The sequence below is a fragment of the Aspergillus pseudotamarii genome (assembly GCF_009193445.1).
Source record: "Aspergillus pseudotamarii strain CBS 117625 unplaced genomic scaffold BDV38scaffold_65, whole genome shotgun sequence".
In the NCBI taxonomy this organism is placed as follows: Eukaryota; Fungi; Ascomycota; class Eurotiomycetes; order Eurotiales; family Aspergillaceae; genus Aspergillus; species Aspergillus pseudotamarii.
This window is the reverse complement of record NW_022475079.1, coordinates 41,596-66,211: the sequence shown is the minus strand read 5'-3', so window position 1 is coordinate 66,211 and position 24,616 is coordinate 41,596. Positions and strand designations below refer to the sequence as shown.

The 24,616-nt window shown below is 47.9% G+C and overlaps 8 protein-coding genes across 8 annotated transcripts; 5 read left to right on the top strand and 3 right to left on the bottom strand.

Moving 5' to 3' along the window:
- Positions 1-413: 413 nt before the first annotated feature.
- BDV38DRAFT_274235 (putative MFS transporter) lies at positions 414-2,351 on the top strand (the record flags this gene model as incomplete). The annotated part of the gene is made up of 6 exons (XM_032057812.1): positions 414-553; positions 612-673; positions 788-807; positions 901-1,139; positions 1,191-1,250; positions 1,367-2,351. 6 exons carry the CDS (start codon positions 414-416, stop codon positions 2,349-2,351), a joined length of 1,506 nt encoding a protein of 501 aa, XP_031909592.1.
- Positions 2,352-2,479: 128 nt separating this feature from the next.
- BDV38DRAFT_296037 (fungal specific transcription factor domain-containing protein) lies at positions 2,480-5,034 on the bottom strand (the record flags this gene model as incomplete). The annotated part of the gene is made up of 5 exons (XM_032062845.1): positions 2,480-3,496; positions 3,548-4,054; positions 4,103-4,745; positions 4,815-4,865; positions 4,982-5,034. 5 exons carry the CDS (start codon positions 5,032-5,034, stop codon positions 2,825-2,827), a joined length of 1,926 nt encoding a protein of 641 aa, XP_031909591.1. The 3' UTR covers positions 2,480-2,824.
- Positions 5,035-8,030: 2,996 nt separating this feature from the next.
- Positions 8,031-11,378, top strand: BDV38DRAFT_257888 (RTP1/Tango6 family protein; the record flags this gene model as incomplete). Its single annotated transcript, XM_032055664.1, has 2 exons — positions 8,031-8,513; positions 8,567-11,378. Coding segments are annotated over exons 1-2 (2,975 nt in total), but the record flags the coding sequence as incomplete, so codon positions are not given.
- Positions 11,379-11,664: 286 nt separating this feature from the next.
- BDV38DRAFT_286708 (RNA lariat debranching enzyme) lies at positions 11,665-14,059 on the bottom strand (the record flags this gene model as incomplete). The annotated part of the gene is made up of 3 exons (XM_032060729.1): positions 11,665-13,776; positions 13,826-13,927; positions 14,009-14,059. 3 exons carry the CDS (start codon positions 14,057-14,059, stop codon positions 11,665-11,667), a joined length of 2,265 nt encoding a protein of 754 aa, XP_031909589.1.
- Positions 14,060-14,453: 394 nt separating this feature from the next.
- BDV38DRAFT_257885 (ribonuclease P Rpr2/Rpp21/SNM1 subunit) lies at positions 14,454-15,119 on the top strand. The gene has a single exon (XM_032055663.1). It carries the CDS (start codon positions 14,528-14,530, stop codon positions 15,086-15,088), a length of 561 nt encoding a protein of 186 aa, XP_031909588.1. The 5' UTR covers positions 14,454-14,527; the 3' UTR covers positions 15,089-15,119.
- Positions 15,114-18,779, top strand: canA (putative cullin binding protein CanA). Its single transcript, XM_032055662.1, has 3 exons — positions 15,114-17,717; positions 17,773-18,111; positions 18,164-18,779. Exons 1-3 carry the CDS (start codon positions 15,363-15,365, stop codon positions 18,578-18,580), a joined length of 3,111 nt encoding a protein of 1,036 aa, XP_031909587.1. The 5' UTR covers positions 15,114-15,362; the 3' UTR covers positions 18,581-18,779.
- Positions 18,780-21,387: 2,608 nt separating this feature from the next.
- zpr1 (zinc finger-containing protein ZPR1) lies at positions 21,388-23,402 on the top strand. Its single transcript, XM_032052123.1, has 2 exons — positions 21,388-21,696; positions 21,753-23,402. Exons 1-2 carry the CDS (start codon positions 21,559-21,561, stop codon positions 23,010-23,012), a joined length of 1,398 nt encoding a protein of 465 aa, XP_031909586.1. The 5' UTR covers positions 21,388-21,558; the 3' UTR covers positions 23,013-23,402.
- A 389-nt stretch (positions 23,403-23,791) lies between these two features.
- On the bottom strand, positions 23,792-24,596 carry cyp5 (putative peptidyl-prolyl cis-trans isomerase; the record flags this gene model as incomplete). The annotated part of the gene is made up of 3 exons (XM_032060728.1): positions 23,792-24,355; positions 24,446-24,511; positions 24,585-24,596. The coding sequence occupies 3 exons, from the start codon at positions 24,594-24,596 to the stop codon at positions 23,792-23,794; spliced, it is 642 nt and encodes a 213-aa protein (XP_031909585.1).
- Between the last annotated feature and the right edge of the window lie 20 nt (positions 24,597-24,616).

Genomic DNA, 24,616 nt, shown 5'->3' with positions numbered 1-24,616 from the left:
ACTAAGAGAGTGACACCAAAAAGTTATACTGTTGGCAGTTTGTGATGCATCCCCTCGTAAAATGCATAGTGGGTGTTGTTTTCACAATTTTCATATGTACCATGCACAGCGGCACCATATTACAAACCCACACCCACAGAGACCGTCTTCGGCCTGTTTAGTGTCCGATCGCATGGTTTAGTTATTTTGAACCTTGTTCCGAATGTGACTAAACGGTCTGTCTGTAAGCTCAGATAAGCTGTACTCTTCTGCAAGTCAATCCCTTCCATTTTGTTCTCGGGGAAGAACGTTGATCTGCAGACTTCCTTGCGTCCAGAGTCGTGACCCGCAGTATTCTAAACGCACGTCTGATACTCCTGGCCAGTTCTTGTTCCACCTTTCTATCATCAGACTAGCCTAAGACAGTAGCTATCATGGCGACAAACAACATCCACTGCAGCGGAGACGGAACCACGGCTGTGGTTAATATGCAAGTAGACATCGTTCCGGAAGCAGATGTTTTACGCGACGCCGAGGATCGTCATTTGAAGCATGGAAGAGGAACTGACACTGTGTATGGGCCACCTCCAATTCGATTGAGATGCTAAATATTCGCAACTAATATGGTCCAGTCTCATTCCACAGCCTTCGAACAATAGTGACAATCCGCTCAACTGGGCACCTGCTTGGAAATGTTAGTGTCCTATTCATTCCAAATGCATTGGGAGGCCAACAAACGATCTGACAATCCATGGGTGCAAAATAAACCTGGTCATCGTCGCCCAATTTCTCTATGTCTTCGTGGCAGTCGAATCCTCGCTATCGATGGTGCCCATGTTTCCATTGTTGAGCAAAGAGTGGCGCCTCAGCGAAACCCAGCTGAGCCTCTTAACAGGGAGATGCATCGTCGGTCTAGGCTAGGCCAACTTTCTCATTGTTCCGTTCTCGAACAACTTCGGGCGCAGATTGACCAGTATATCTTTGGGGGTCCTGACGTTCCTAACCGTTCTCTGGGAGGTTCTCGCTACGTCCCATAAGGCTTTCCTCGCAGCGCGTGTGGTCAACGGCCTTACGACTGCTACGACGGAGAGTATTATGATGCAAGTGATTGCAGACATGTTCTTTCTGCATGAGAGAGGGTTGTGGACCGGTATCTATTTGTCAGTTTCGCCCTATGCTGTTCCATGGAACGGGAGTTAACTGACGAGCAGTACATCCTACTTCGTTGGTTTACTTTTGGGACCAGTGATTGCGGGTAACATTGCAGAAAAGTAACAGCCCATTCCCACCTTCTTACCTCTTGCCTGTGTTCAGATGAACCACCCTTAGATTGTGTATATATGGCCAAACCTAAGGGAACACTCTACTACGGGCATGGATGGCGAAGTTTCTTCTGGCTATCTTTGGGGCTTGCAGCCTTCAACATCGTGACTCTTGTAGTATTCTTCCCGAGACAAAATACCGGCGTTCAGGGACGACCCTCAGAGAGGAAAACAGAAGCCATAGATGAGCCAACACCAATAACAAATACCGAGAAACACGACGCCAACGAAACAATCCAAGCATCAAACGACACCGAAGCTACCGATAGCAATTCACAAACCAGCAAGGGACGACCATCCAAGAACCAATTTAAGCTCTTTCAAAAGCCCGACCCTTGCTGGAAAGGCTTTCTAATCCGCGACATCCTCTCTCCCATCCGCGCATTCTTCTACCCCAATATATTCTGGGCCGGCCTAAACGTCGCAGGGCCAGCGAATCTACTCCTCTTCTTCAACCTGACTGAATCCGCCGTGCTAGCAGCGCCATCCTACAATTTCTCCTCGGGAGCTGTCGGATATAGTAACTTTGCCTTCTTTGTCGGTGGAACGATAGGTCTTCTAACCGCAGGACCCTTCTCCGACTGGGTAGCGGACCAAGCCACACGTCGGAACCGAGGCATTCGAGAGGCACAGATGCGTCTTCCGGCCTTGATACCATTTTTCATCACCACAGCTATCGGGAATATTATCAAGGGATTAGGGTATCAACGCCAGTGGTCGTGGCCTATTATCCTTGTTTTCGGTTACGGTCTCACCGGGCTCAGTGTCACTACTGTGCCCACTATCGCTGTTGCTTACGCGGTGGACTGCTATAAGCCTATGTCTGGGGAGATTATGGTCGTTGCTACGGTGATTAAGAATACGATTGGGTTTAGTATGAGTTATTGGTTTACGCCTTTGGGTGCGAGGAAGAGTCTTATTGCCCCTGCTATGGTCGAGTTTGCGTTGACTATGGGACCCATGTTACTTGCTGTTCCATTGTACTTTTGTGGTAGAAGGCTGCGGAGATTTACTAGGAACTCGACGTTCCATCAGTGGTCTGAGATGTAAGTCTTAGTGTATTGGGACGGGAGAATTCATTACGAGATCACAAGTTCATACACATTCACCAATTTCCGCTCGGGATATCTGTAAGCATTCCTGATATACTATGAGACAACGTACTATGTAGGCAAAATCTCTAACTATGTGATAAGGGGTCTGCCTTAACCCCTTTAGCATAATTTTCCTTCTCGAGGAGTTTACCTGTAGACGCGGACATACTTGCCAACGACACATCGCCAGTGCTGCTGCTTCCAGGTGCTTTCCGCTTCCTTCCAGAGGGCCTATAGTGGACTTCATATTTCAGCTGTTCGCCATTTACCAGTTTTGTTGCCCCCCGGGGATTGTTTGGAATAGCCTTTATCAGTCAGGGCTAAGGCCGGTCTTGGTTCCACACTTGGTCGACTTTCTGTACGCTTATTGTCCAGATGATTTTAAAAATTGGACCAAAAGTATGAGTATTGAACACAAATAATGGACACTCATGATGTCCAAAATGTACTCGGCCAGGCATATATGCCAGTAGACTCATCTATCGAGAATACACTGGGGTTTATCAGGTCCATCTCATTATTAGACCTACCCAGAAAGTCCTGCATTGTAGGTTCCAGAAACGCCATTTCAGTAGTAAGACCCGCAACAGGAACCGTAGAAAGACCATTAGGATCTAAGATCTGGTCCACATTCGCAGCACCACCCCCAACCGAAAGACGGGATTGCTCGGGGCTATAACCCCCACCATCATGAGGGATACCCATAGCTCCAGAGCCGCTGGGTAAGCACTGCTTTACTCGCTTCAGATTTTCGTAAAATTCTGCTGCAGCAAGATTGCCGTGGTCTTTCATTCGGCGCAGGATCTCTATGGCTGTCTCGAGGAATTCTAGATCGGCCGTAGTACCGATCGAGGGGAGAAGGCCTGACATCACTAGGATGATGGCGGAGGAGAAGAGGTACTGTGCATAGAAGTATCCGTACATGGGCAGGGACCCGTTGACCCACTCCTCGATTATAAGGGTATGGGAATGCCGGGCGGCGTGGATGCATGCCTCGCTTAAAGTGATAACTGGCTGCGGGGTGTCTTCGTGATTTTCGCGGTGGGCGCGTTGTTGGAACAAGGCGTGGAGAAGAATTGGACGGGTGGCTAATATGACACACTTAATCATGTCAGTGACGTCTCAAGAGATACTGGTGTGTTAAAGACTTACCTGGTTAAATTGCAGGTGGAGAGACACGACGTGCTTCTGGGGAGTCTCTACAGCCGGTAACTTGATATGTGCTGGCAGAGACTGAACCCAGTCCTGCAATGCGAGTAGCAACTGCTGCTCTCGTTGTAGAAATGATTCCTGGTGGGGCTTGCGTGTGTATATTTTCTCTACGATCTGTCCGATGATACGGGCTAAACGGATGCTCGATACCAGATATGCGGTATCCGAAAACTGCTCTTCAGCGTCGGGACTATTAACCGGCGTTGGGAGATCAACATAGATATCGTCGTCGCGGATCTGGAGAGGGAGACCGATTTTCGATGTGTACATGCGGTCAAAGATGTAGATAGCCCACCAGAGCCGTACACGGTGTTCGCGCTCGGTTGGGTCGGTGCATTGGCGAGCAGGAATATTATGATTTAGCCCCAAGATCAATCCCAGACGCATGGCGCTTCCGATTAACGTGTAAGCGGAATGCCGTCTATTCAGGAAGTATGAATATAATGACTGATTCGCAGTTAGAGCACGTGTTCAAGCATCGACGAGGACACTTACCAGTAATAGTAAGCTCTCAATGTGGATCATTCCCGGCCTTTCTGGTAGAATGGGAATGATCCCCATGGCACGTACATAGTACCTTGTCCCTGGCACTCGGCTGGTCGGCGACGAAATCGACCGCGAAGAGTAGACCTCGCCCAAGGCAAAAAGAGAGAAGAACTTGCATGTCAACGCCGGGTCTTCTCGCAGAGACGGTAGGCGATATAGACTTTCCAGCTGTTCGAGAGTGGACTTGCGCAAGAACAAATGATAGACACGACTAAGTTGGTTGAAAGCAATTTTGACTAGTAAGCGGGCTTGAGCAAGGCTAGGCCAGTGAGCTTCACCCTCCAGCAAGGAAGACTCAGGTGTATATTGAGTCCGTGCAACATGGGCTGTATTCGGATCCTCTGTGAGAAACTGCCGTAACCGCGTTGCAAATGCGGTGCAGGCAGCGTCCCCCATGTAGATTGGAGGAGCGGTCGAGTCATATGGGTAGAACCAAGCCCGGTCTCCGAACAGAGGATTTTGGAGTGAAGGATAGGATTCTTGAGGCGGTACCGCGGTGTCTGCAGTACTAGCCGGAGAAGGGTTGGGTGTGTTTGAAGTACGAATCTGCTCTTTCAGCCGAGAGTTTTCTGAAAGAAGTTGGTCGATATAACTGGAAGAGGAGTCTGAGATTGAGCCCTAAGCCGACCGAGAACTAATGGGGAGTGTACCTTTCATTAACTTTGAGCTTACGATCACGTAAGGTATATTGACACTCGTCTCCACATCCGGCCTGACTGCATCTAGTGCAAGGCTGATCGCCGGAGCACTTGACCTTGTGAGAGTGACATCGGTGGCAGCTACACAGATTAGAGCGGTATTCAGGGTTTCGTGGACCACATGACGTACGCGACAGATTTCTTCTTGTTACGCCCGTAAGGATTATTTCTTACAACAGGCATATGGATCGGTTAATTATTTTGCTAGCGATGTCCCTCTTGAGATCGGTTTGTAGACACAGTAGTAACTGGACGCGTTGAGCATGAGCGAGTGCAGTTGGTCGGGATTCGGCTTCTTCGCCGAGAGGAGGCAAACTTTGGCCGCTTAATCATCCATACTTCTCTCGGCAATATATCAGGATGCCGATGGAAGAATGGGAAAAGGAATAAAAGCTGAAAGTTTGATGTCAACATTCTATATCTTAATGTCCTAAAACATCATAGGGGATGCCCTGGTAAAAAAGGAATAGTAAAAAAAAAAAAAAAAAAAAAAAAAAAAAAAAAAAAAAAAAAAAAAAAAAAAAAAAAAAAAGAGGTGAGCCAGAGTGGTACATCACTAATGAGTATCTTTGCATGTATGTACAGTTTGAAGAAAGGATGCCAAAATATATATCATTGTAGCACAGCGTGGCCGGGGGATTGACCGCATTATATTGTTGTACATTCGTGGACACTTCTAGATATTGTTATACTTGAAGATTAGCCTTATTGCGCGCGTTTGATAGCGAAGACATCGCTTCGAGAGTCTTTATCAGCTAGAAGATAGGTAAGAAAAAAATCTTTAGCTCCATGGATTTGTATGGGTTGTTGCTCGAAGAGAATAAATAATAAAGGAAGAAGAAAAGAAGGGGGGAGCCAATGTTCGAAGGTGAAAAATACAGGCGGACTGTGCTCACCCAAACCAGAACCACTAGTATGTAGCAACAGAGTATCTAACTGATTAGTAGCAGTGAATAAAAATAGTAGAATATTGGCACTTCTTCGCAGAGCTACCGTAGAGGTACCTAAATGTGGTCATGGAAGAATCCCCTAGGTAGGTTAGAAAAAGACACAGGGCTTCAGAAAAGCTCAACTTGGTGCTCGAGGATCTAGTGGCTGCCATCAAATCTCGGCTCATAGACAATAATTTTACTTGAAACTTACTTTAGCTTTCTTAAAGTATGTTCATGTTAGGGTTCGGATTTGCAGCAACTATGACCAGGCAATCTTCACCCAGGTTAAATTATCCGACAACCTAGCGACAATCTCAACAGAAAGATGATAGATTCAGTATTCTACTACACCACAAAAAGAGTTTCACTGATGAATCCGATGCAGGCTAAGGCCGGCAAGGTGGCGTGGTATCTTGGATCGGCTTTTCAAAATGTTACCGACAAGCTGCAAATAAATGATAACTTCAGTTAAATACATGAAAGGCTTGAAATACATTTGTTAAGCGTCAAATCAAGCAAAGAGCTCAAGCAGCAACACATACCATGATGGCTTTTAAGCGACCATGGGCAAAGGTGCAAATCTATTTGGCAGACAGCACCAAAAGTTATACACAGGGCGACAGAATTGAGGGAACTGTGTTCTTTACTCCTCGAAGACAAATTGCCTTACATGAGCTACGTCTATATTTTGAAGGTATTCACTGAAAACATCTCTTGACAGGACTTTGATAGATAACAATCAATACAGGTAAAACTGTAGTGCGCGTGAACACCAATGAAACCAACATACCGCTCCCTCAAACTACGGCTTCTAAGACTTTTCTTCAAATGGAACAACCGCTTTACGATATGCTTTGTCAGAAGGCCGAGGCACTGCAAATTGGCACAGAATATCGACTGCCTTTCGAGTTTGTCGTTCCTGAAGAATTGCTGCCACATGTTTGTCAAAAACACCATCGTCACGAGCAGGTTCATTGGGAACACCTGCGGCTGCCTCCTAGCCTTGGCAAGAGCTCACAAACTTATGACGAGAAGACAGAAGACATGACAACCAGGGCAATAGCCATACAATACCATGTCAGATTCAACATCTTGGAAAGAAGCCAAAAGCACGGCATGCTGTCTACCGCCGGAGATTGGACGCAGCCGGTGCATATTCGCTCACTGCGCCTTGAGCGAGCACCGCTTTTAGTGCATGAGAATAGCAAATTCTACTGCCTGAGCCAACAAAAACACATCACCAAGGGCCTTTGCCGAAGACGACTAGGGCTTTTGTCCGCGCAGACACCTACACAATTGTCAATAGATCAAAGGGAGGTATCAGCTGTGCTACCCATCAAGATAAACTTGAAATACAATTCAACTGCAGGGTCCCGGTTGCCGAACCTTTCTCGTATACAGCCTGAATTGAATGTTCTCACCAGCTTTGGTCTGACGCCGTGGTCAGACTTTCCTGATCTAACAGAACCGTCAACGTGGGACAAGCATAACGACTATGACGAGCACACTATATACCTGAAAACAGCCACTCCGGCGTTCTTGCATTGGCGAAGAGATCCTGGTGTCAGGGGCAATACACGGCATGCATTCCCTGCAACAGATACAGTGTACACTGCCACATTGGACGTGCCAATTACTTTCCCCAGTCATCTTCCTTCAACTCCAACCTTTTACTCTTGCCTCGCTGCAAGAACATATTCGTTGAGAATATCACTGTGTTTTCTAGTGGAAGAGCAGCGGAGCCAGACGTCGACAGTATCATTGACAATACCATTACAAATATGTTAATAGTAACTAACTAGTTACTCCGTAGTTATGTTTTATTAATATCTTTCATCGAAAAATAGACTAGCCGTACTAAGTTTAGCGTCATGAATTGAACTCTCCTGAGTAAGCTAGTATGCGGGTCACGTGTAGATCATCGTTATTTGCTGCATAAGCAGGTGTCAAAGTAAACCAACCGGCAGATCAAAATGATGATACCTGGATTTAAACTCATTTATCTATAAGTAGACCATGTGCGATACGCAACAGATAAGGGAAGCATTTGATGCCGCAGGCAGTTTTTTAAACCCCGTCCTTCAAAAGGGTACGCAACCTCCAAGTAAAATAACTCAAATTGACTTGGTACGCTAACTAAATTCAAGAGGAGCTCCAAAAGTCCCGCGGAAGCTCATTACTAAAGATATTGAGCGGAGACTTGATAGATGAAGCCTTAGATGAAAACTCAACAAGGGCTACTGTTATTGGGAAGGCTTTAGATATACTGACTCGCATCCACAGTGCGTTCGTCTCTCCCGTAAAGGATGCAGAATTTACGCAACCTAGCGGCGAGTCGGAAGATGCCGCTTTGGAAGACGCAAAGCGACGCAGGCTGTTACATGCCCTTCTGGACCTAATTTCTTTAGAGGGAATTTATCCATCCCTCTCATCAGGGGCGGGAATTCCTCTTCAGCAAAGAGTGATTTCTGTATTGCCGGCCGGTGTTATTGCTCACCAACCGCAGAAGCCCACGAATAACAAACCACAAAATGAAGTGCTTCTAGAACACATAATGTCCGTACTTTCGGACATCCTTTGCGACAAACGATCCAGTATACAACCTGTCATTCGTGGCCGTATATTAAGCGATATAATCAGTGCAGCCTCAGACTTAGCCTCGAATGCAGAACATTTATCCGAGGACAAAAAGTTACACTACCGTGATGTGCTCGTCAAGGTAGTTGAAGAGTACGTCTTGATCAAACTTATTGCGTGATTTTACACATGCTGAGAAATTGTAGAACACCTAGCCCAGTTTTGTTATCCACCCTATCCAGCTTCCTTCAGTCGGATACAGCTCCGTGGTTCAAATCCATAGTTTCTAGTCAAATATCACGGGTCCCTTTGCGCCAGGACGGGGTTCTGCAAACGATACTCTTCTTAGCCTCACAGCTTGCTCCTTCACTAGGTCAGGAGTCTCAAGACCAGACATCTAATGGCCCACACTTTACAGTGCAGGCGATCATGCAGTCTTCGCGCCTTTTATCCTCAGTACCACAAGGAATGGACCCAGTACACTATTTCTCTATCATTGGGCCCCAACTATTAGCTTTGATTGATGGAGATGATCCGGATTTGAGTAAGACTGCAGCATACGTGGTTGGTAACGGGATTTTATGCAAGCGTGCCTACGGTGCCCCCGGGACTATAGGCCATTCTATCTTCCTGGAACCACTATTCAAGACACTCACCGCTGGACTAGATAATTCATCAAAAAAATGGATGTTGTCGTCCTCAAATACAGGCGACGACTTACCAGACCGAGTTCTAATGCCTGAACCCTTTTTGTTGCTGGCAGTTGATAGGCTGAGAAGTCTAGTGCTTCAGCCTCCGAACCCAAGTCTCGTAAAGAGAGTTGTCTACCCAATACTCGTTCCGCTTTGGGGATTGGCCTGTTTTACTTCAGAGCAACAAAATATTTCTCTCCATGAGAAGATTATGGAAGTGTTACAAACGTACTTCGCTATATCAGTCGGAGAACAGCCACTAAAGAAGTTGGTTGATAATCTGCTCTGGGATGGAGGTTCTACCTGGACTTACAGTGTGGTTCCAACCTATGGGGTCTCGTTGGTTAAGCGCGAGACTGCCGAGTCAAATCAATTGAACATCGTACGACTTCTCGACATACTACAGTCTAGGGCTAAGCTTTTCGTTGGGTTACTGGGAGCTGATCCTAGCAGCGAAGAGCGCACCGGCGATATATTCCTATATGTGAGCGAGAGCTGGCTCGTTCAATCTCCGGTTAATGAACGATCATTCAATAAGTCCCAGCTTGGCCCCGAGAATGAGACCGAGAGCATGAAACGCAAGCTAGTTAGCGCGAAACTGGCAGAGACCCTCTTAGACAATTTCAAAGATATCCTTTCTCGCCGGCCTCTCAGAGTACTCGAACTTATTAAACAGATCATAGACGGCGAGCTCAATCGCTCAGGTACACGAAGGAAAAGGGCCGGTGATCTAGGAACTAGCAAGGTATCACTCTCCTCGCTGGCGAACATTGTCCCTACGGAAACAAATACAGAACAAGGCAACACGGAAGAGTCAGACTCAACCGAATCCCTACCGGCTGTGTTCAGTTTACTCTCCACAGTACTTGCATCCCCCGAATTCTCGGCATCACAGGACACTTTGCCGGTCCTTGAAAATCTCAAATCACAACTAGACAAACTGATCCCCTACCTCCCCCCGTCTCTAGCTAAACCAGGGACGACTTCCTCGATGCTTTTAGAGATTCATCTTACGTCACCTGCAGAACAGAGCCAGAGACGGCCATACTCTGAAGTGTCTGATTTTGAAACTCATCGCCGAGCTCTGACTAATCTTAATTCTGACCTCCCCCCGGTTCAAGCTGAAGGGTTCTCACTTCTCTCCGATCTGGTTAAAAAATCTTCACCCGTCCTCGACATACCGTCTACATTAACCCTCCTCCTATCGATCATAACAGATCCGTCCGAAACTGCGGCTAATGACGAGTTTATCTATCTGAATGCAATCAAACTGATCGGCACATTAGCCTCAAGACACCCACGCACAGTGGTCAAAACACTAGTAGACCGTTACACAGACCGAAATGAAACCGCTAGTCTCGACCAGAGACTCAAGATTGGAGAATCTCTTTTACGAACTGTCCAAGACCTCGGCGAAGCATTAACTGGAGAGACCGCAAAAATCCTAGGCGAGGGTATGATTGCAGTCGCAGGACGACGGGCACAAAAGCCAGAGACCCAAAAGCGCCGCAAACAACAACTTGAGAAAAAAAGGCGACAAAAGGAACGTGAAGAACGGCGAAACAAGGAACCTGTAATGCCACCAGGCTGGAAGGTCTCCTCTCCCACACCAGTAGCCAAGATACAAGAAGACGAAGAAGACGATTCTGAGTCAGAGTCTCCTGAACGAGCCGCCCATTCCGCCAATGTCATCGCCGCCTGGGCTGCGGGCGCCTCGTCAGATGATGAGCCGGATGACCTGCGAGCTCGTGCATCTGCGCTGTCCATCCTGGCGACTGCGATCCAAACTAATCTTGCCGGTTTTGGATCTTCGGTGGCTTCTTCAGCTGTTGATCTTGCGCTTGCGACTCTTACCCTAGAGCAAGAGCCTGAGTCTGCGATTCTCCGACGAGCAAGTGTTGTCCTGCTTCTTGATATCCTGAAGGCGCTCGATACTATCCGTGAGACTCGCGGAAGTCAGAGTCTCGGTTTTGGGTTCTCGCTTACAGATGACTCGACCGGTGGTATGTCTTGGAGGGATGAGAATGTCAGCAGCCGTGGCCCTTCGACTATAGGTAACATCCCGCATATGTTGCAGACACTCACGTTTGTCGAAAGCCGTGAAACAGATACAATTGTCCGTGGCCATATCCGTGTATTGATTGAGAGTTTGGAGGCTTGGGTAGAGAAGTCGTTGTTGTGGGGAATTGGAGCTCATGGTAGGGAAGGTGACAATGAGCCAAGATTGGAACTTGGGGATCGAATCGCTGGCCTTCAAATCGATCCTCTTTCAGGAAGAAATGAAAGCGGACAGCCTAGAATTGAAGAAATTGACTAAGCTACTGCGACACTTACGAGACACTCGTGTATATTCCAATAATAAGAAGTCTCTATTACTGACAAATGAGTTGAAAACAGAGTGGACAAGTTTTATATCTCAAATTTTTATGTTACAACATGCAGGCTTGAAGAAGTCACTATTTAAGCATTTTAGAGGTCGAGGGACGTCCATCGGCCACAATTGTCGTCAGTGAAAATATTAGAGTTTATGCAACATATGTTCCTTCGAGGGTATCCCCGCAAATAGACACGCAACCATCATAAAGAAGTTCAAAAGACTATTCAGGGACTGATTAGTAGGGCGCTGCTCGTCCACGTCCGCGTCCGCGTCCCCAGCCGCGGCCACCACCTCTACCACCTCTGCCACCTCTACCGCCCCCTCTACCGCCCCCTCTGCCACGTCCAGGCCCATGACCACCATCACGCCGCGGACGCCGGGAGAAGTCCTGTCTAGACTCAGTGGGCCTTGGGCCAGCGGCTATGCGAGCTTCACGTTCTTCATCGCTAAGGTAGAACTTGTTTTCTATGTCAATCAGCTGGCAAAATTGAGCAGTCTGAGAATTGTTGTACTCTGGTGGCATCTGTTCTGTCGTGATAGGAACAACCGGGTCATAAGGCGGGGCCGTTTGGACGAAGTTCTCTGGGATAACCATTTTTCCAGGCTGTACAATGTGTTCCTCTACCCACTTTTCTTCCTCAATGATCAGGGGTTCGTAAACCGTGTCACCTTTATCGGCAGGTGGTTTGGCGGTTGTATCGCCGAGCTGGAGGTCATTTGCGAACACACGTGTGATGGCAAGCCATTCCTTATCATATTGCAAGCGATAAGGACGTTCGCACTGAGCGCCTTCGAGATCTGAAATAGTGCTAAATTCAACGAGTTGAAGAAATTCTCGGTTCGGGAGACATTTGTCCAAAGCAAGAAAGTGTGTGGTCTTATTAGATATAGCCTCTGGCAAAGGCCCATTAACCGCGTAAGTTTGTGGTTGAGGTCGTGCAAAACCAGCAGGGAGTTGGCTCCGGACTTCTTCAGAGATGTCCCCTGTGTTTTTTTTTACTTCTTCCGCAGGATTGGCGATGTTATTAGTAGGATCTTTGTTAATGTTAGCTACTGAGGCTGATTGATCTATGACCCGCGACTCTGCTTCAGGAGCGATATCTGCAGCGGCATCGTCACCAAGGTCGCTATCCAGGTCCAAGTCAATTTCGTCTGAATTTTTCACGGGCCTGGGCTCATGTTGCAACTTCTGCTTTTTGTTCACCGCGGTGTCAGTACATGCATCCCTCTCCACTCCGACAACCTTCCGACCAACTCCATCCTCACTAATATCGACCTTTTTCCAAGTTAGGTTATGTTGGATCTCAGGGACAGCTCCCTGGTGTTCCATGAGGTAACGGGAGTTTTCGATCGCTTCATTCTTAGCAGCAACCGTATGGAACTCATTCCAGGCCGATATCTTACTTCGAGTGTCTTCATGGTCTTGCTGAATTGGGGCTGGCTGGTGCATATCAATGTCGTTGACAATACCTTGTGCCGTGGAATCGACTGATGACTGTCCTGAGTGCTGGGGATGGGGCCCTGAGAAGTCGCCTTCAGGCTGATAAACATGAGATGGGCCAGCCCTATCTAGAGTCTCGTTTGCAATACGCCCTGGCAAAGTCTGACTACTTGCCTTGTATTTTTCACCAAGCAATGACGTGACAAGGGCGCCGTCGAACCCAAACGTATTTGGATCACTTGGGACTTGGGATGTACTACCCTGGGAAGCAGTTGCTTGTCGTTTCGCGCCTGGATGCTCTGGGATAATGTAGTCTCCATGTTCAACGGTCGCGGCGAATCTTACGTGCAAGTGAGCAGAGAACCAGTGCGCTGGGCGTAGACGATCCAAAACAAACTTCGCCGCCAAGTTGCCTAGTTTACCAGTCTCCGAGTCGTAGCGGAACCCGGTCTTCAGTCTGAAAAGAGTGTTGTAGTCGCCGTATCTTTCAATCTGCTTCGGCCAGTCATGTGAAAGGCCAAGGTCGACCTGGGTGCGAATTTGGAGTAACTTGCGAACATCCAGCTCTCTGACATGATAAATAGACTGGATGTCGTCTCGGTTGTATGGAAGCCGTTCGAAGTGTGGCTTACGATAATCATATCCTTTCCAAATTCCAGACATGCCTGCAATACGTAAAGGGCCACAGCGAATGACATTTGCCGCTCCCATGTAGTAAATATTTGGGGCGACCCATCCGCCATAGTAGAGCTCAAATAGGTGGTTACCAGCCTCATGATTACCGCCGATGAAGATGGTTAAGTAAGGAGCTGTACGTTTGCCGCTGTAGTATTCATGGAAGTCCCCCAGCTCCTTGTACTTTTGTGGTACAGACATACAAGCCATATCATGAGAGTTTCTGACAGCCTAGTGAGGGTGTTAGTACTGAAAATATTGAACAGGATAATGATCATACCTGAAAATCGCCACCAATTATTAGAAGGTCAACACCGTCCCAGCCCTTCAACGTAGCGGCCTGCTCCACTGATGCATATATGTCATGAAGGCAGCCATGTCCCTGACGTTGTATTAGCATCGTTGCAGAAGTGAGTTATAAAAATCATGTAGATCTCCAGCAAGACACGACAGGGAAACTTACACAGCCTTCAAAGGCGACCCGGATAGACGCAGAATTGAGCTCTGGCGCCATGGTGTTACACTGCTGAACCGAGTGGATGAAGACTTAATACCGACAAAAGCAACTTTTACTCCGTACGTAATTCAAACTAGAAAATGACCCAGCTCTCAGTACACAGTGAGAGACACGAGACCGGTTTGCATAATTCTCAAATCTTAAAGACAGTGAATCAATGTCAGAGTTATATGAAGAGACACAAAGGAAATCGAGGAGAGGTGAGGGTGCTTGCGTGCATGAGAAGATTGGCGACTTGAAGAAGAGTGAAGGACAACGACAAAGTCGGCGGGTTTGTACTGGTTGCACTAAAATGAACCTAATTGGCTGTTGCCGCTCTGCAACAAATCTATCCGTCCAATGATCAATTCCAGCTCCCTTTGAAGATCATAGTCCACTACTACTAATATACTCTTCATCTCCTAATCAGTTCGCACCTGCAAATATCTGTTATTAGTCAAGTTCATTGTTCTCTTCATACCAGCTATGCCTTTTAGTGATCATGCCCCTCGATTGGGTTTTCTCAAGGATGCCGCCAGCTCGCTGGATTCTCTCAGCCCTTCCACTGCAGCTCATCTAATGACCGTACATAACAAAATTTTTCTCGACGAAAGCAGACCCTTAAATCAGCGACAACAAGAAGCTTCTTGCGGGGCTTGCGGCAGCATCCGAGCCCCTGAGTGGACTAAAACCATTCATATCAAGAAGAACATAAAACACTCCTCAGGAGCCCGAGACGGAGCCGTTGTCTACAAATGCCTCCGCTGCCGTCGGCGGACAGTGAAACCGTCTCGAAAGGAGCCTATTCGCCCTAATTCTTCGTCTAAAATAGCTGCAGCAATAGACTCTACATCCCCAGCAGCTCTTCCTGCATTGCAACATTCTGATTCTACCGAAACTAAACCTACTAGTAAGACAGCCGACAATGCGAACAGCAAGAAACGAGCCAAGGCAAGAAAACAGGGCGGATTGCAAGCGCTATTGGCGTCTAAGCAACAATCTCGGGCTAGTTCTTCTCTGGATTTGTTTGATTTCCTCCAGCAGTAGACGTCTTTGCTGCATGATTAGCTTTTTTTTTTTTAATGTCAATATCGGTTTATCGGCGATAATTATTCCGGTATCGTTTGGGGTCTAGCGCGGGGTCTCTTTATCGGCCAGAGCTCTCCAGACTCCAGCTCCGCCTCACGTCAACTGATTAGCTTTGGATGTTGGTTCACAACATACTAGTGTTCCCCATAAACAAACAGCCGCCTCTTTAAGATTACCTTTTTTCCTAACATAATACACAATCCATTTCCTGGACTGTTACAAAACGCTTGTGATGTCGACTTATTCCCAGGATGACGAGCACGATCCCCAAGCGGATGAGCTCCGCGAGACCGCCTTGGTGACGCTAGAAGCCTTGATAAGCTCCTGCGGCCAGAAGATGCAGCCTTACTTACAAAATACGATCAAATCCGCCCTTAGGTACCTCAAGTACGATCCGAATGTCGCTGAGATGGAAGAAGATGAGGAAATGGGTGGTACTCAGGATGATGGGTCCGAGGACGACGAGACGGAGGAGCCTGACTTGGATGACGACGAATTCGAAGATTTCGAGGAGGAAGGTGGCTACAGTGATGTGGATGATATGAGCTGGAAAGTGCGCCGGTGTGCTGCTAAGCTGCTTTTCACCGTCATCTCCACCTACGGGCGGGGTCGTGCGTTGGATGAATCTTCCTTGTATCAACAAGTCGCGCCTGCCCTCATTGCCCGGTTCAGCAAAGAAAGAGAAGAAAGTGTGAAGCTGGAGGTAGTTTCAACGATGACTTCCCTCGTACGCAAAACAGGTGAAGATGCCATGATAATTACATCGAATGGCTTCCTCGAATCAGTGGGTGGATCGAAGAACTCGAGAAAGAGAAGGAGGCAGGATAGCGACGCAAATATGATCGACTTTGAACCCAGCATTGGCACCTCGTCTGCAGTCGGTACGCCCGTTATTGCCCCATCCTCACCGAAATCTGGCCCTCAAGCCGATCTGGCGCGCTCGGTGCCCCTCGTCGTGCAAAGCCTTGTAAAGATGTGGAAACAGGCATCTGTGCCACTAAAGCAAGCTATCATTGTATTACTCAAGAATTTGGCACTCGTTCGGTATGGTGGTTTAGCCGACCATCTCCAACAAATTGAAGACCCGATAGCCGATGTGCTCAAGTCATCGTCTCCAGCGGGAACCTCATCCGCAGCAGCTGGAGCTACAGCCAGTGCAGGCACTCTCCAGATCGAAACGTTGAGTCTCATTGCTGCAGTTTCAGAAACGCACACGTCTGATGCGCTTTTGCCTTTCTTGATCGCATTGATCCCTGGAGTCATTGGTGCCGTCAATGACAGAAACTATAAGGTGAGTAGCGAAGCGCTCGGAGCTGTCGAGCAGATAGTGAAAGCTCTTACTCCGCCTCGGGTGTCCGCTGCATCGCAGGACCTTGCATCACAATTAGAAAAGCTGTACGATGTTGTTCATAGTCGCATTACCGACACGAGCGCTGACCTGGAAGTTCGCCAACGTGCCATTCATGTATTCGGGGTTCTTCTGGCACGAACATCGGGAGAGAAAGGCTCGGCTTTCATCTCGCTCGACCGACGGTCAAAGGGGCTTGCCGTCTTGGTAGACCGCCTGAAGAATGAAACCACGCGACTCGCGGCTGTGCGTGCTGTTGACGACGTTGCTGTCCTGTGTGATAGGAAGACAGATGTCACTGTGGCGTGGGTCAGCGAGGTCACCACGGAGCTTGGGGCTCAGTTACGTAAGTCAGATCGAGTACTCCGGGGTGCCAGCTTAGAGGCTCTACGCAGTTTAGCTATGAATTCCAAGACCAGAGTACATTATGATGGGAAGACTATGAAGGAATTAGAGGATTGCTTGTTGCCTCTTATCAACGCCGAAGATTTTCACTTCCTCGCACCTGCTCTCATCATCCTTGCGAAATTGATTCCCGGAAACGCGGAGCTTCTCGTAAACGAGGCTTTGGTTTCGGCTCTTTGCTCAATCGTCCTCTCTTCACTTGTTGGTACTGTTTTGAAGGCGTTGCTACTTCTCGTCAAGGTTGTTGGAGAGGAAGGTGCCGGTGCAGTTTTGATGAAGAAGCTTTTGCGTGATGTAGGCATCAACGGTGACACATCTGTTGTTGGAAGGGCTATTGGAACGCTCTTAGTTCACGGCGGATCCAAACTGGGCGTCAAGATGGATGATTTCCTCAAAGAGTTGCAAACCGCACAAGATGCCCAACGCAAATGTCTCGCGCTCGCTATTCTCGGAGAAATCGGCCTACGAATGGGTCATGAGTGCTCCTTGACACCGGAGCTGTTCATAACGCACTTTGATTCGAAGTCGGACAAAGTTCGTCTGGCTGCAGCCACTGCTCTAGGAAATGCAGCCGCAGGTAATGTGAAGACTTATCTGCCCACTATCATGAGTGGGCTGGAAAAGCCCAATCATCAAAGCTATTTGCTTCTTCACTCAGTAAAGGAACTACTTCAGCACCCCGAGCTTGTTCGCCCAGATGTTGCCCCCTCGGCACTCAAGCTATGGCAGGCTCTCCTCAATGTCTCTGAGGAAGAAGACAACCGAGCCGTCGGAGCTGAGTGCGTTGGTCGACTAGCACTAATTGATCCTGTAGCTTACATACCGCATTTCCAGGTATTGTTGATCATCCATTTTCGAAGGGCTACACCCGCTAATGTCAACTCTATAGGAATGCCTGTCTAACTCTGACCCGACAATTCGTGGGGTGGTGATCTCTGCATTCCGTTATACCCTGTCAGACTCCAGAGATACCTACAACGATGTACTGAGACCGTTAATCGTCCCACTTTTGGTCAACATGCTCAGTGATCGTGACTTGGGAAATCACCGACTTGCCTTAACAACCCTTAACTCTGCTATTCATAACAAGATGGACATCATCCTCCCTCACCTTAACGAACTTCTACCTGCCGTGTTTGGCGACACACAGATCAAACCAGAATTGATCCGTGAAGTGCAAATGGGACCATTCAAGCATAGAGTTGATGACGGTCTTGAGTTGCGGAAGGTGAGTAACACAAACCTAGTTCGTTGCATGCATATTCTGACTACCGAAACAGAGTGCCTACGAAACGCTCTATGCCTCCTTAGACACGACTTTCTCTTTGTCGCACGTCTCTGAATTCTTCGAGCGCATATTAGCCGGAATTGATGATGAGCAAGATATTCGCACAATCTGCAATCTTATGACTTCTAAACTAATCACCCTCGCTCCGGAGGAGACGCAGAGGTCTCTGGATGCTCTCTCAGAGCGTTACAGCGTCGTGCTATCATTCAAACCAAAGGATAATGCCGTGAAGCAAGAACTTGAAAAAGCACAGGAAGCATCAATGGGTGTTCTGAAGATTACTCGAGAGCTGAGCAAGGCGTTTCCTAATGCCGAGGCGTCCGGTGAGCATCACAAATGGAAGGCCTACATGGAGTGGGTTCGGAAGACCTTCTCTTCACAGTTAAAGAGCCTTGAAACGGAATTTTAGACCAGTACATTATCGTCAACAGGTCATCATATTAGGAGCATTCCTTTTCAGCCAAAAGCACAATCTTAGAATGACCGTATGTACTGGAGTTGATCTCTGGCAAAAATAAGTGGTGGAAATTTATGTGTGCTCGCGGCTCATAGTTCTCGGGATCCACGGGGTGTTGAAACACAAATAATGGAAATAAAGAAATAAATTACTCCGTACCAGCATTCGCAAATACGTAATAGAGTACACCGTAGCAAGTAACTTAAAACCCGGCGCCTAGTAACTTCCAGGTCGCGTACCAGTCACGTGTACACGCGTCGCGCGTACTCAAGCTTCAGCATACTACTACTAGTAGTCATCGATCCCGATGTTTTGATTACCTCTCCAACTACTGCAGTACCGACATCAATTGCCTCAAACGACTTTACGCTGGGCTCGCGATGCTTCTCTCTTTATAGTATTTTCAGTCAACAGGACTTCGATTCATAATATTTCTATTGGACCCTCTGTCTTCGAAGATGTGTTATTGTACTTTCATACGCATTCCAGTTTGTCGAAGGCCTCCTCTTTGTCTGGAAAGACTACAATTGTACAGATCTTATTCCCTTCCTAGCTTCTCAACATTTGTCTTTACATTTGCTACCTTGCCAGGTCTAGCGGATGTGATGAAAGTTGGGAATCTGACCCTAATGTTGACCAAGTCGGTTCAATGCCATCTTGGCACAAGTTTCACGGTCTCGCATGGCAGATGTGTCACATACGCACCCGCTGTCCAGAGCCTATCACAGGCGCTAAAGACGGTCTACCATGCGTTTCAAGCTCGTAAAGGGCACGCGTCGGTTTTCCAATGCTGGACGTAACATGCTGATCATAGAGGATGGTTTGTCTATGCCTGGGTACTAGAAGATCCTGGGGAGAGAGCAGGTGAAACACGTCGGACATCTTCGATTGGGGTTGTCTTTGCGGTAATATCGATGGCTACGCAGGAATACTATGAGGGATGCTCTTAGCTGCTGTGGGATATATTATGCATCTTCCACTGCTCTTGTTGAACACAACAATTTGGTCTTTAGATCATTTGCCTACACTCGGTCATGAAGTCAGTATGTCAGAAGGATCCACTCGTCGGTACCAAGTTGATCTCTACGGAAGCAACCCAGGCGTTTTCAGGAGATTAAATTGTAGCGAGGTTCTTCTGACGACTGCGCGGAGTGATCTTTGGTCAACTGTTGCGATCCATGTGATCACAATGGTGCCATCTGGCTCGCTGTCCCGTTCCTATATAGCTTGGTTCCTGATGCATAATAGTCCTGCATGGCCAGGCGGTTAATGTTCCTCCTTCCTGTCCGTTGGTCATCCATCGTGTACGTGTTTCCAACCTCAGGGAGCCTGGGCGACTTGTACCTGCTCTCCAACTCCTCATCTCTAGTTTTTCCCGTCTTCGCAAGGGCTGTCAACCCCAAATCACGGCACCCGCCACTGATTTGCGCTCCATCAGAGATCCCGATCGGCCGTGTTAACCATCTCTTTGCAATGTAGGTTGCAAATAGATTGATGGGCGCCGACAATCACGGCAATGTCATATTGCTGTCCCTCCTTTTTAGGAGGAAGGATGCGGTTTTTATGGATGCTCTTTGTCCGCCTCTTACAAGCCCTCCAAGTCAACCAGACCCGGAGAGGAAACAAAAGCTCGTCCCAGGGAATACTGTACTACGCACGAGAGGTCTCGAGGCAATAGCCGCGAGAATTTGGCTTTGCGACATGGGGATGTCTGATCGATATAAATGACATGTGGGAAAAGCAGGTGGGAGATGGAGATTTTAGATCCAAGTCCGACTAAAAACTTTCTGAAAGGGTTTTGTGCATTCGGTTTTTCTGCATAAAGGGCGTGAGGCACTATTCATGTCTTATCTGCGTTTGCGGGCTCTACCATTCTCTGACTGTTCAACTTCTGCCGAATTAGGCACTACGACATAACCTCTTTCGACGCACGCCGTTTCCTGGGAACAGAACGCTGAAAACGTGTGGGACAATGCATGTTGCTCTCCTCTCCGTTGCAGAAATCAATGCTCTGCCCACTCATTTGGTTGGTTGACCGCTGCGGTTGCTATGCTAAGATTTATACAATGTGAAGCATATTGCAGGACCTCTCTAGAGTGAGGATCAAAGCTTAGGCTTGTCTGCTCGGCTTCTTCGGTGCATATCTCCGAACATGGCAGCTTAGTATGCGGATGTGGCCTCCACGGGTAGGATTGACGAGTAACGAAGAGAGTATACTGGTGTACTGCAACACGAAGCGGCTTCATCAGATTCCAGGGATGGGTGCTTGCGCAGGTGGCCTGTTGTAAGCCTTGCGTTGGCGAGCCGAATGATAGCGGGTTGGTGGTGGCCTGTGAACTGCCGTTTCCTTTCGAGGAAACGGCCCATTTTTTTCTTATAAGTATTTCAAACCCAAGTGTACTGGACACAGCTAACTACCATTATAGATCCTCTCACAAAGCTACCCGGTAAATGGTTCCATGCTATGAGGGCTGAGATGACGTAGGCTTGTATGAGATTATTGGCTCATAGATAGGAGACAGTTTCTTCAAGAGCCTAATTGAAATCTCTACCGTGTTGTATTCTGAGCCCTGATTTTTAACAATACCACCAAGGATCATTCATATGTGGGGTTCGACTCTTCGACTCCATACTAACAACTCTCCATGACATAAAATTAATCCCGTTAGTTAACTAACTATCCCTCGGGCTGACTAATGGCTTCTGCCCCTCCAAAGAAAAAAACTTGTGCCCCGCCACAGCGATAGTGGAAAGTAAAGGAACGTTCCCGCACTTGCTGATGAAATTTTTACTTTCCTTAGACATTATTGGATGTAAAGATTGTCACATATATCTGTGGATTCTTCCTCTCATTTGCGCGTTATAGATCTCTATACCTTATTATCTTGTTTTCTCCTTTAATAGACACCTCTTGATATCTAACCTTCAAAATGTCGGTAGAAGATAAGCCAGTCCAGCAAGAGACTCCTGTCGAGTCGCAGTTCCAGAAGCCTGGTGACTTGGTGGAGCGAAATGAGGACACTGGTGTGATGTCCGTGGAAAGTCTTTGTATGAACTGTCATAAGAACGTACGTTCAACAGCTGGAATATAAGTGTTATAGCGGCGCGACTAACCCGGTTTCAGGGAACCACAAGGCTTCTTCTCCTCCGAGTACCTTACTTCCGCGACATTATCCTGGAATCCTTCGAATGCCCCCATTGCTACCTCAAGGACAACTCTGTCAAATCCGCCGGTCAGATCCAAGAGAAGGGCGCTAAGTACACACTTACCGTACAGAATGAAGATGACCTTCAACGCCAGGTCGTCCGGAGTGATACTTCAATCTTCAAAGTAGAATCTTTGGATATCGAGATGCCCAAGGGCGAGAGTCAGTTCACAACTGTCGAAGGAGTGATCCAGAAAATCCACGAGTCGCTGTCTAGCGAGCAACCCCTGCGCAAGGCCCAGGCACCTGACCTTCACGATGCGCTTGTCCCGATTATCGAAAACCTCCAGAAAATCCTAAACCGAGAGGGCTTCCCCTTCACAGTCTCTCTGGATGACCCTACTGGTAACTCATGGATCGCGCCTACTATCAACGACAGTGGAAACAACTACAAACGTCGCGACTATCCTCGTACGCACGAGCAAAATGAAGCGCTTGGGATCTCCGCGGACCCCAATGCTGTGCAGCACGAGGGAGAAGAATGGGAAGATTCTGAGATCGTCGATGGTCAGGTATACAGTCTGCCTACCGAATGCCCAGGCTGCACAAAGCCTGGCTTCGTCAACATGAAGAAGGTGAACATCCCATACTTCAAGGACGTCATTATCTGGAGCACATCTTGCGAGCACTGCGGATACCGAACTAGCGAAGTTAAGACTGGTGGTGAAGTTCCAGAGAAGGGCAAGCGCATCACCCTTAGTGTCGAGAATGAGGTTGACCTCGCGCGTGATATTCTCAAGTCGGACACCTGCGCTCTGCACAGTAAGGAGTTGGAGGTCAGTGTTCAGCCTGGTACATTGGGTGGTCGTTTCACTACCGTTGAGGGTCTGCTCACCGAAATCCGTGACCAACTACACGGTCAGATCTTCGATATCGACGATGCGCGTGGCGCTGGAGGAGACAGCATGGCACCCGAAACCAAAGACACGTGGACTCGCTTCTTCTCTCGCCTCGATGCTGCTATCAACGGAGATATGAAGTTTGTCATCACACTCGAAGATCCCATGGCCAACAGCTACGTTCAGGACTTGTGTTCCCCTGCTGTCGATCCACAGATCAAGACTGAAGAGTACACCCGCACCGAGGAGGAAGAAGAAGAGCTCGGTCTGAGGGACATGAAGGTCGAAGGTTACGAGGGTGCAGAGAATGAAAAGGAGAATGCTGAACAGAAGTCATAATTGACCTGCATTGGGTTGTTTGTCTCCCGACTGCTTTTTCTGCCGACATTATTCATTTCCTCACGATGTACATGAATCATCCTTTCCAGTTTTTTATGATATGTTTTTATGCATGCATGCATAATTGTCATTCAAAACAGCTATGTCCCGTTTTGCGCTCTAGATATCCGATGAAGTTGTGGTTTGTTTACACGGTGTAGTGTCGGGGTGTTCTATCACTTTTTTTCGTTTGGCATATATTAATGGTTCTCTTGGGTGGTATACGAAAGTTCAATAAACAATAAACAATGCCGATGACAAGTTCCAATGAGATATAAGCCTGATTTCATATTATGTTGTTGAGTAATCCATTTCACTGAGAAATATTAGCACATTTGTGCCCAAAATTTCTAAACTTCTCACCACTGGAGCGTATTTCATTACGCAACGTCCTGCTACATATTAGAAGTACCTCGATAACCGGGTCCCAAGGAAGCATTGTTAGATGCAGTAGGCTCTGCAGTCCTCACCCGAGCTGGTTGTCTGTAACCATTCGGCCGAAATGGACCTCTAATAGAGTGGAAGGGACTCCAAAACCCCAATGAATCCAAACATGGTGTGAAACTGGCGAAAGATTCCCTTTCCAGAACAGCATAGCGCTTTGGCGAAGTCAGTCCGTCGGTGTTAGGTCCTGTGTATTGCGGCCCTGGCGCCTAGACTTGGGGGCTTTGTGTGGTGTTCGACAATCGCCTAATATATCACGCTCAAACCCGCATACTCTTTTCTAGAGACGTCTGTTTTCACTTTGCAAGTGGATTCGCGTGTATTGTGACACCGTTAATGCGCAGCGTCTCATACTCCGACTCCTCACCTTCTTTCGGCTGCACAACCCTGCCCTTCTTGTCCACTTTCGCATTCGCCTTCTCCAGCTTGGTCAACACATCACCACCCTCATCTTGTGCTGTCAGGTTCAACACCTTCCCGAAGACGGTGCTGTTTCCGTCCAAATGCGGGGCAGCGGCAAACGTAATGAAGAACTGACTTCCGTTAATCGTAGCCCCCATAGCGCCTTGTGATCCTGGAGCTGTCCTATCTTTAACTGGTCGTGCTGCCATGGAGAGAATCCCGCGCGTATTGTGTCGAAGAGCAGGTAGGTGGATTTCCTGGTCCAATGCGCCGGGATGGTTGATTGATGTGCCGCCTTTCGGGATGTCGTCGAAGGGAAGCATGGGTTTGGTGCTTTCTTGTGATTGGTGTGCCGCTGGTCCGAGAGAGATATCGCCTCCTTGGATCATGAAGCCGGGGATTAGACGGTGGAAGGGTGTGTTGTTGTATGCGCCGCATGCACAAAGGGCGAGGAAGTTCTACTCAGTTCAGCGTCAGTGTACAGTTCTAAGCCGAAGCAAAATTATGAGGTAAAAATATTAGTCCACGTAGGGCGCGATATCCCATACCTCTACTGTCTTGGGCACTGCCTCGCAGAAGAGCTCGACCTTGAGGTCGCCTTGGGTGGTGTGGAGCTGTTAAGTATCCATAGTGGTTAGTTGATCATCTGGAAGCGTATGCGCATTCATGACATTACAATGAACTCACAGTAACCGACATGACTCTTCGATAAAGTAGTG

Bases quoted from the DNA above. Each gene is read 5' to 3' on its own strand.
- BDV38DRAFT_257885 (XM_032055663.1), top strand. From the start codon at position 14,528: ATGCCTTTTAGTGATCATGCCCCTCGATTGGGTTTTCTCAAGGATGCC.
- canA (XM_032055662.1), top strand. From the start codon at position 15,363: ATGTCGACTTATTCCCAGGATGACGAGCACGATCCCCAAGCGGATGAG. The intron at 17,718-17,772 runs GTATTGTTGATC...TCAACTCTATAG, and splicing joins CTTACATACCGCATTTCCAG to GAATGCCTGTCTAACTCTGA. The intron at 18,112-18,163 runs GTGAGTAACACA...CTACCGAAACAG, and splicing joins ACGGTCTTGAGTTGCGGAAG to AGTGCCTACGAAACGCTCTA.
- zpr1 (XM_032052123.1), top strand. From the start codon at position 21,559: ATGTCGGTAGAAGATAAGCCAGTCCAGCAAGAGACTCCTGTCGAGTCG. The intron at 21,697-21,752 runs GTACGTTCAACA...ACCCGGTTTCAG, and splicing joins GTATGAACTGTCATAAGAAC to GGAACCACAAGGCTTCTTCT.